Source organism: Cryptotermes secundus, unplaced genomic scaffold (genome assembly GCF_002891405.2).
Source record: "Cryptotermes secundus unplaced genomic scaffold, Csec_1.0 scaffold317, whole genome shotgun sequence".
Classification (NCBI taxonomy): domain Eukaryota; kingdom Metazoa; phylum Arthropoda; class Insecta; order Blattodea; family Kalotermitidae; genus Cryptotermes; species Cryptotermes secundus.
The window spans coordinates 672,433-683,315 of record NW_019742557.1 but is presented as its reverse complement, the minus strand read 5'-3'; the positions used below and the strand labels follow the sequence as shown (position 1 = coordinate 683,315).

Genomic DNA, 10,883 nt, shown 5'->3' with positions numbered 1-10,883 from the left:
TTCGGATCTGCCAGCACAAAATATTTGGTTATACTGGTCAAATTCCCTTCATAATTGAGGAGTATTTAAATCTGTCAAGTTCTGTAAAACTAATATATGAAATACCCTGAAAAGTAGAGGACTTGCCTCGCAATAAGTAATGCCATATGACTGGCAACATCCGTTTCAACCTGCTGGCACTATTTTATGTAGGCTGTAGGATGTCCAGTCATTTATATGGAGGCTGTGACGTCAGTGGTTTAAAGTAGAAATACTTCGTAAGCAACGATTAACGTTTGTATGAAATGCACAGAAATCTCATGATAGGTATGCGACCTGTATTAAAACTTTTTAGATCAGTGTTTTGCAGATATTCTGTGTGTAGAATATAATTTTTTTTCCCCCATCAAAACCTAATCCCTACTAACTGCAAACTGATAACACCGAAAAATCCTATCTTACGTCGTGTTTTGTAGTGATGTGTTAAATTAAACATATTAATATTCTTGCAGCATGTACAAGGAAATAAACTAATTTTAAAAATTTCTTATGCGTCCAAAGAAAATTATAAATTTTAATTAATTTACTTTGCATGATGACTCACTGATTTTATCCTTAAAATAAACAAAAATCCCCTAGGTATAAACATGTTTAATAAGTTTGAACACTTTTAACAGTTAACTCTTGATAAGAACATACTACACGACAGATTTTAAAACAGGCGACAGACATCATAACACTGGCAAATAAGACTACCATAGAAACACAACTTTTCAGTTTATGCCTCACATTATTGTTAGCAAAAACGCTCATGTTCTGTGGAGTTAACACGGACGTTTAAGTGGGGAACTTAATATTTAATTAACTGACTGTAATACCAAAGGGATTTAGAAGTTCTTATCGATATTTAGCCCAGCTTTGTGCCAGTCACTCCCCTCATGACACGAACTAAAATTTTACTACATAGAAACTTACAAATTTCCTTACTGCTATACGTTCTGCTCTAAATAGGATAGGTGTCTTGTGAATAGTACTTCCAGGAATTTGCCATATGGGTGGAAGATAAGAGGGAAACGCTTAATTGCTGGACATTTCACATATATGTGTTCACTTCACAGATATCGTGAACGGATTTTATGCCAATACACTCGATAGGTAGCCGGTTAGAACTTAAAAGTAAAGATAAAGAAATATTTGAGTTTCTCACGGAGCAAATACGAGGAATACTATGTAAGATTTGAGGCTTTCACGGCGGTGACTATGAAAAAAGCAGTTTTCTGGGATTTGGCACCGTTTATCTGCTTTTACCGGTTCTCATGGTCTCTTCGCTTGCAGATTTCTTATATTTTTTCTTCTACCCTGAAGATGAGGCGATACGTTCCTCCGAAACGTCGGTTAACACCACATATACACGGTGCCAAATCCCAGAAAACTGCTTTCTTCACGAGGAATACTGTTTTCTGGAATGTTACGCTGCCTAAACTTATATGTGTTTACAGAGATTTCGAAGGAATGTATATCCACAAACCTCAAAGTCGAAGAGTCAGCTTACTTCACTAACTCTGTAACCCTCAAGACTGAGTTACTAAATTCATCCGAAAAGTCGGTGAACGTCTATTAGACGGCAGGACTAACATCGCAGAATACAGTACCCTACATAAATGTTCAGTTCTATTCACCCGGGTGCATTTAAGCGTCACCTCCCGAAGGCATATCAGCAGTAGGAATATGGTTCCCCACGTTCTAACCTGAGAACCAGACGAAGTTGTGTCGTTAGTTTCACGCTCCAGTTGCTTTACCCCCAAACGCACTCTGCAGGAATACAGGAAGCAAACACCTGCGAGGAACATTAGTTTACTGGTCTGTTGGTATTCGCCTATCGTATTTCAATTATTTTGAACTTACACAGGCCTTCTATATAGAAAACCGTGCAATACATCGGGCGGTTTGGTACCCGGTTCTCAAAACAAAATCCTAGATTCAATCTGAGAAGTATGTGGTGTAAGGTAGCCTCATGACTCGGACCGGTGTGTGGCGGTTTTCATAATCTCATTCATTTCAACTGTGCTCCTTTCTTTGAGTCATGTCGCAGATATCGTGTCTTGACGGTTACATGTCTTGACGCGTGCCGGTGTGCGGCCTACCTAAAAGTTGCACCGGAGCAAAGGTTTTTCTTCTTAGCATTTCGGCTTTCAGCTGCCAGCATCCACTCAACCAACGCTTCACAATATCTATCATCAAGGACAGGAACAATAGGCCCATTTGAGGCCACAACACCAAAGGACTCATCTTCATCCAAATACTATAATTAAATAATGTACTTATTAAAAGACTAGGCTTACTTCAAAGTCAATATATGACACTCGTGAGTGTAAAATCGATTATTCGTCGTTTTGCTAAAGGACGGACACCTCGCCAGTCTCCTGGAGATTCTGTGAATCTTTGTTGCTTGCTGTAGTTAGCAGAGCCATGCTTTCAGCCGCTGTTGTTTGCTGCATGCCGACCGGTCCATTGTTCAGAGGCGCCACGCTGAAATGGTTCAGTTGTGTTCTTGTCGTCACGTCTTCAGTGGCGACACCTGAACAAACAGGAAGAAAAGATCCTGACAGATTCCAGATTCGATCAATAAAAAGTCAGCCCTCTTTTACACAAGACGTAAACATTCCATTGCAGAGACTCTATGGTGCCGGCAATATTTTCTTGCCAGTTATGAAACTTAAAATTGTCAATGTGGTAACACTGTGCGAAATTGTGTCACCGTCGCCAGTACAACATCTTACTTTACCTCACACATACAATGCATCCCAATGTCCTTAAGCTTCTGGTTACTTTTGAAAACTACCATTTTTCGTAAGGGGTACGCCTTTGGGTAGTTAGTTGAGGCACTATACTACAAGCCGGAAGATTGCGGGTTCGAATCCCAATAAGGTCATTGGATTTTTCAATTGACCTAAATCTTCCAGCCGCACTATGGCCCTAAGGTCGACTCAGCCTCTAAGAGATGAGTACCAAGAATCTTACAAGGGGGTAAAGGGCGGCCGGCGCATAGCGCTGACAACCTTACCGCCATTTGTGAGCCACTTGTCTAGAGAAAATGTGGAAGCTTCGACGTCTCACAACCCTTTGGGCCTTCACTGCCTGTTACAGGGATAGCTTTGCTGTTTACTTTTTTACCTATACTTTAAATTAGATGCTTATTCTGTGTATTTGTTTATTNAAGTGTAACGGAATTATTATTATTATTATTATTATTATTATTATTATTATTATTGTTATTGTTAATGCTGTGTTTGTCCAGTATGTAACTACTTCTATCTGCACTGTGCTGAGTCCGTAATTGACCTTGTGGTTGTTGGCTCAGCACCTAAATAATAAAGACTAGAATTAAATTGAATTATATTATTATTACTACTACTATTATCACTATTACTATATAAAATGACTTGTTTTTATTTTGTTTAGTCGTGTTTTGTTGTTGTTGTTGCTTTCTTCTTACGCATGATATCATTTTAACTGGCCTCTGGGCTGTTAAATTTTCATGTAAAAAATAATTATTAACTTCAATTCAATTGAATTATCGTCGTCATTATCATCATTATCATGGATAATAGGGATAAGAAGGTGGTAAGGACAAGAAGATAGGCCATGGGCTTTCCTGAAATCTAATGCACGTTTTAAACCTTCATTTGACCATAATAGTCACTCTGCGCTTTTGAAGAATAAAAACCCAGGTATGGTGTAACAGCAATGCAGATTGGACTTACCTATGGTTGTGGCTTTAGCCCGCTCGTTGGAAGAATGGCGATTAGCTGCACATGCGCACCTAGCCGGGAGGAGCTGTAGGAATTCCCGCCTGATATTCGAGTTGAGCCATCCGTACACAATCGGGTTAGAAACAGCGGACGTCATGGCTACGACGTGGCACGTGGCTAGTGCTACGTATAACCCCCTTGGGGAAGTGGGAGCAGTGGGGGTCACCAACAAATCCACCAACACGGAGAAGAGTCCTGCAAAAAGGATGCGCAATTTTAAGAAATTAACCTCAGTAATAATGGTTTCTCCAGAGTTTTTTTCTTACTGTTCCTTAATGGTTGTACCGTGTACTTGAAAATAAGTTGATACACGCTCCAAAGATTTCATATTTGACACACAGTTCAAGAGATTTGGGACTTTTCAATTTATGAGAGTTCTCACGGCGATGGTCATGAAAATTGCCGCCTCCTCGGAAGTGACGCTCTGCAGTCTGGTAGATATTTACCGGCGCTTCGGTGGAACATATTGTCTCCAGATTCAGAGTTAAAGTCGGATACAGGAGGTTTCTCTGTAGTCTAAATGTCCACCGGCCTATACGGCATCCCATACGATTGAATTTTAATTTCTATGGCAATTTTTGGGCCACATTTACTACACCTTACTCGATCTCTACGAAAGAAGGGGTTTCCCCTACGATCTATCATCTAAAAAATAAAATATTTCCTCTAGCTGTGTTTTCTTGAAAGTTGTAGTTCACAGCAGCTGTCAAGATTTGTCTTCTTGTCTATCCACGAGAAAGAAATGGCGCTTTTTAGCCTACTATCCTTATTTTGAAAAACATAAAAGCAGGCTTATGAGGTCACCTTGTTGTCTGTGCTTCTGTTGCCTGTATATCCATTCCTACAAATTTTGTAATGCCTAAACCAGTCTTTATGAAACTTGGTATATCACGGCAACTGAGCCCACTTCAACGGCGTACTTAATAAATCCGTCCCATCAGTCTGTGTGTCTGTATGTGTGTCCCTCTTACCGTGACTAGGCAACGGCTCGGTAAACACATTCCTGCGGCAAAGAATACAAGCAAAAATAGACTTTTTAAAGACGTCGTTTGCTCTGTGGTCCGTGTCGTATCAAACTAGACCCTGTGTGTTTGCCTTTGTATCGCCTTATCTTTGCTAGGCAACGGCTAGCTCCTTACTTACGTAACTTTTGACCGACATATCACTCAATAGAAATATATGACGACAAGGTATACGAGCGATCCGCTGTATGTATAGTATATCCATGAAATATACACAAATTATTCATAGGTTTACGAAGTCCTGTGATAAACTAATGGCCATATATGCTTTTAGCAGTCTTTGCAAGAAACATGAGTCGCATGGGACACAAAAAGCACTGCATAACTGAATTATCCGTATCCAATATTCCTTATGATTATTTATTAGTACTGTCACTGACAAACCCGATATACATGCATCTCAATTACATTGCAGTTAATAACCGTACTTTCGCCGCTTGTGTAAGGCATGAAATGGCTTCGCCGGCTCAAACTTTGGGATCGTGGGTCCGAATCTCATTCGATGTATGGAAGCCTGTCTGAATTTCTTCTGAGTTCATGTTTTCCTTACGGCCTTGCGACGGGCCTATCTCCAGTTCCAGGCGTTCTGTCGACTGTCTAATACATCAGATTTCAATGTCAGATTTAATTCTCTATGGACACAGACCAGAGAGAGCAATCCGTCAAATTAGAAGAATCATACTCACCGGACAGTTCTGTCTTCTGCTATATAACGCTGTTCAGTTCCTTGAAAGTAAACCGACGTTTCAGATGAACATGTCCCAAGAAACTAATGTAAAAGATGGCAAGCAGAGCTCTGATTTCACGCTGGCTTCTCGTTCGGTTTATTCTTCGACCCCTAAAATGATGACGCCATATACTTCCGAAACGTCTGTTGACTTTCAACGGACAACACATCGCTATATCCTAGAAAACAGAACTTTTAATAAACACTGCAGTTTGTTACCAGTATCTGTCACTATTCTTCGGATAAAGTAATCGGTCTGTGGGATTAAAGTCGAGCACCAGACCTCTATTAACATTGAAGCAAAACCGCTAAATTGTGTTATAGTTTTAAGGAGGGGGATGTTTCAGTGATGCTAAAGTCAGGCCGTGGAGCTCAGGCGGTTAGTAGCCGGCCCGGGTTCAAGCCTAGGTCAGGTCATATGGGACTTGTGGACAAAGTGGCGCTGGGGCAGGTTCTCTCCGAGTATTTCGGCTTCTCCTGGCAAGTCTCATTCTAACAACCGCTCCACATTCTTCGTCATCTAGCATCCGGGAGTGGTTCTATAGGCCAAAATTGGAGGCCGAATTACCAAATTGCCTGAGTCTCACCCCACCCCAAGAAAAATACAAAAAAAAATACTAAATAGATTGATAATAACAAAGCTGTCAGCAGCTCATGTTCATGCACTGTGGAATAATAGGATGATTCTAGAATAATGAATTGGAAAGAATTTGGAAGGAAGTGTGGGTAATCTAATGTGAGTAACTTTCCAAAATTTTCCTGGACGTGATGAGAGCAGCGGATAAATCCCTGAGAATAGACGGTGGCTGGTTTGACATTTTAAAACTGTCCCTCCAGTGTACAACTTAGGAACCTTACCCACTCAACTGGACTCTGTGTTAGGTTGTGTACGACTCTGTCCTGGGTAGTTTAACAAAGTCTTAAAGGATTTCATTGGTTCAGAACTAAAACGCCACAGTCAGTGCTAAGCAGAAGATGAAGATACAAATACCGCATTTAATATTAAATAAAAATACATCCTGTGAAGGATATATTGTACATAAAGTTAAAAGGTGCAATGTCAAACTTGTTCTAAAGTCATGACCTGTACAGCAGTAAAACTGGAAACTCGTCTCCGTAGGAAACAGAAAGAATGTGTCTAATACATAAAACGTAAGTACGGCTTTCTGTTATAGTTTATGTACTCTGTTTCACATCTTAATATGTTTCCTATGAAATATGTCATGTGGAAATGCGGACTAGAATCATAAATTTTTCCGTTTTATTATAGCTTCTAAACAGCGGAAGCAGAAAACATAACATTTTAGACGAGAACATGCAAGTGGTTTCCAGTACTATTTGTCACATATTTGCACTGAAAGGTGCCTCATTGTGTCTGAACGCGCTCTGCAGGCAGGGAAGAATATAGCAATAGGTGCATAAAAGAATATTCATTCTATTCACTTTAGTGGTGGGGAACTATGCTACTACCCGGAAGGTCGCGGTTTCGATTCCCAATGAGGTCACTGGATTTTTTAATTGACTTAATGCTTCCAGTCGCACTATGGATCTGGGGCCGACTCAGCCTCTAAAACAGAAATGAGTACCAAAAACCTTCCTGGTGGGTAAAGGGAGGTAAAGGGAGGCCGGCGTGTAAGACTGACAACCTTACCGCCGTCTGTGAGCCGATTGTCTAGAATATATGGGAGCCTCGACGTCTCACAAACCTATGGGCCTCCACGGCCTATTACAAGGATGGCTTTACCTTTACCTTTTACATATATAACTTGTAGTCTTGTAATATTCTCCACATCAGAGTAGCTTATTCTTTGTAACACACCAGAATTCTTACCAGCAATTGTGTTTTAAATCTCCCTTTTTCCTGAAACTCAGAAACCGAGTTGACGTACAGAAGAATAAATCATAGTTTCATGAAGTTTAATCTCCAGTTTGTTTAAAACTGCTGACACGACGACACACATTTTCGCAAGCTTTTCTAAGAAGTAATTAAAATTTAAAGCAAACACCAGATCCGGTCCGCCTCCATGGTGTTGCTGTGCCCTCCGAAAGAATACACGTGGCAGCGTGAATCTGAGTTCATTCTGCCCTTAGTCTCTTCGAGACTCCCATTTGTATGCCAAGTCTGTACGAAGTGCATACAACTCCGCATGTTTCATCTAAAAAACTATACAATGAATTTTAATGAAAGTTAGTAATACTGAAATTTGTCACTTTAATTTAATTTCCGTTATATATGACATGGATGATCACATTTACCACGTGGTAACACGGATATCCGCGGCTATTTATTTGATATATTACCTTCCATATCTGTAGGGTTTCTCCTAAACTAAGAATTTCATTAATTAAGTAGGTTACACTTTAAGACACATTCATCATATTTCGTGATAGCAGAGTGATTCACACTTAAAAACATCATAACCTTCTGACTTCTGGAGATGAAAGCGAAATGCTCTTTGTCAGCAAACTGCTATTCGTCTTCGTTGTATTCTCTTTCTGTTAAAAAAAACTTAAACAAAAGAAATGAGAATTCCGACCTTAGTACGGCACTTTTATGTTTCTCGAACAAGCAACGAGCGGAGCGGAAGTTACGTCTTCTTTGTGTCCATGGTATCCAATTCTCTTCCACTTCTGATCCAAACCAATTTACATTCAATGACTATTTCCGGTTCAGAGACGCTGAGTAGCTCTGAGAGGAAAAGAGAATGTCATGTAATCGAGCCACGGTAGACGTCGTTGTGGGTCATCCTATCAATCCGCTTGTTTCAAATGACGTCATGATGGCGTGTGGCGTAATTATAGCAATGGAATGGAATAAACATTAAAAATATAAACACAAGCATGTTCATCTTCCGTCCATAAGCTCTGAATTATGTACACTGAGGTAAACCACATAGCTGTCGAGCTGCATATAAAAATATTTATACTTCCGCCCCTTTTTTTGGGACGTTAAATCATACAACGAATATAAATAAGTTTTAAGAGACTAAATGCAAAGATATTGTATGGTATATATCCTAAAAATATCTTCCTAATTTCAACTTCTTTGGATAGATCTGATCAGCTATGAACTTCCTTCGTCATGCAATCTTAAATAAGGCGTACAGTGTTCGGCTTTAAGCTGCTGAACTGCAACTGTACGCTTGATGATGGCCTGATATAGAGGCCGAAATATGTCGCGTCTACGAAAGTTTAATAAAACAAATGTTGATGCAGGAGTGTCTTCTTTGTTTTAAAATACAGAGTGTTGTTGTGTAGAAGCTATATTCTTATATGCTTTATGTCTTATATGAGACACACAACAGGATGCAAACTATTAAGATTATTAAGATTAAATAAAGGTTTTCATCAGTTTCCTCATCCTATCATTTATCCTACTAAGAATTCCATAAATTATATTACAATAGTTAAAATCTTTTCGAACCCGCGACCTTCCGGTTTGTAGCATAGTGCCTCAACCAACTAAGCTATCGCATTCCCCTTCTTAGCACATCTAACATCGAAAAGTTTTCAACTATATCAGATATCGCCAGTGGATCCAGCCTGCTTCGAAACTGCGACTAGCCCTGAAACCTGAAATACCATATCCTGTATGAATCACAGGGCATTTTGTTGAACTGTGGATGTTTAAACTGACAGTAACTTTCAGGATTAGATTACAATTGAGCCATCTTCGATCAAATTACTAATTTCTACTGACACAAAGTCGAAAGTCTTGAATAAAACATTAGATGAAAATGGCATCGGAAAGAGTGGCCCAGAAGTGCAGATAATGACTTATTCAACGAATTCAAGTGTATAGCTACTTTAATCCATTCTTCTGTACACCCTTTCTTAGAGAGTATATGAAGCTGAAGGATATTAAGGAAGTAGAGAATGACAGAACATTATGTTGTGCCATTCTGAAGAGACTCTCTGTAAATAATATAGAATAATGTTTAGCCGACCACGTGGTGGAGTCCTGGAATAGTGAGATCGAGTCCCGCTTAAGGCTCAGAATAGAGTCTTGTTTTGCTTTAATTCTAAAATATTTGAGTATCAAAATATATTATTACAGAGAAAAAAATATTTAACAACTTCAAAAATAGGTTCTAAAGGGTTATGACGATGGTGTATAACACATAAAATTACTGTTTTTTAACTTTTCCATCGTTTGATATTCTAGAAAACAGAAAACACGACGTTTCGGAAACTAGTCTCTTTCCGTCCTCAGGTGAGGGGGAAGACACCTACTCATTCCGAAACGTCGTGTTTTTTTATATTTTCTAGAATACCGGCCAATGGGAAAAGTGCAAGAACATCAGAAATGCTTCCTTACTGTTAGTTGCAACTACCAGTGTAATATCTTAGCGGATATGTTCACTAACGTTCCATTATTTTTCGCAGTCACTCCGTATTTTATGACGCGCCGCTATAGAGGCATAAACTGAACATCCCGGTAAATTGGATATGAGATTCTGACAACTATCACAATGTAGAGTTCTGTCTGCTTGAATGTAATTCCGTGTAGCCCTGGAGAAGTTCAATGACGTTTCGAAGGAACGCACTGCCTCCACTTTCAGGATCGAACTTCAAACAAAGCAAGAAACCAGCATGAAGCAAGTAGAAAATTATTGGCCTCAGCGCCTTATCTGAGTGATCACCAAGGTCACTGCAGGATATATAAGTTATTATCATCATTTACCTCAAGGCAGACTGCTCTTAGTTTGAACCTTCTCGAAGGCTGTCCTCTGATCTTCAGCCCTGTCGTGCAACATCCATTCATCCGTCTGGTTGATAGCCCTTAACTGTTTGAGCCAGTCTTCATATACGATTATGCCACTTGTTAGCCTTTTTTCCTTATTTAAAAAATAAAAGAAGACTTATAAAACCACCTTGCTCTCTATCTGTGTATCCCTCTAAGTCTGTACACATCTCTGTGAATCCCCATAATTTTTTAGCGTTATGAGTCTTACGAGATCACCTTGCTGTCTGTTTGTCTCTTTATCTTTATTTCTTTGGTTTTCCATGTGGTCCGTGTAGTATTAGAAGAAAGCAGGAAATTACAAGGTGTGGCAATAAAGAAACCGGATTCATGCTCTAACCCTTTATTAAAAAAAAATCAGACAGTCGAAATGTTATCCCCTTCAATGTAGTCCCCTCCCCGATCCCTACACCGCTCCATGCGAATTTTCCACTGTTGGAAGCAGTGCTGCAGGTCATCTTGTGTTATGCTCTTCAAGAGTTGCGTCGCTTTTGCTTTCACTGCATCCACGGACTCGAACCTGGTCCCTTTCAGCGCAGACTTGATTTTTGGGAAGAGAAAAAAGTCGCACGGTGCTAGGTCCGGAGAATACGGTGGAT

The 10,883-nt window shown here is 39.7% G+C and overlaps 1 protein-coding gene across 1 annotated transcript in view; it reads right to left on the bottom strand.

Moving 5' to 3' along the window:
* Positions 1-2,375: 2,375 nt before the first annotated feature.
* The window catches only part of LOC111873334 (neuropeptide F receptor), a 72,261-nt gene continuing 63,753 nt past the window's right edge, over positions 2,376-10,883 (bottom strand). The window contains exons 5-6 of the mRNA XM_023867975.2: positions 3,744-3,986; positions 2,376-2,557 (exon numbers count right to left, since the gene is read on the bottom strand). Of these exons, the coding sequence (XP_023723743.2) occupies positions 2,376-2,557; positions 3,744-3,986 (425 nt within the window). The remainder of the gene's footprint in view (positions 2,558-3,743; positions 3,987-10,883) is intronic.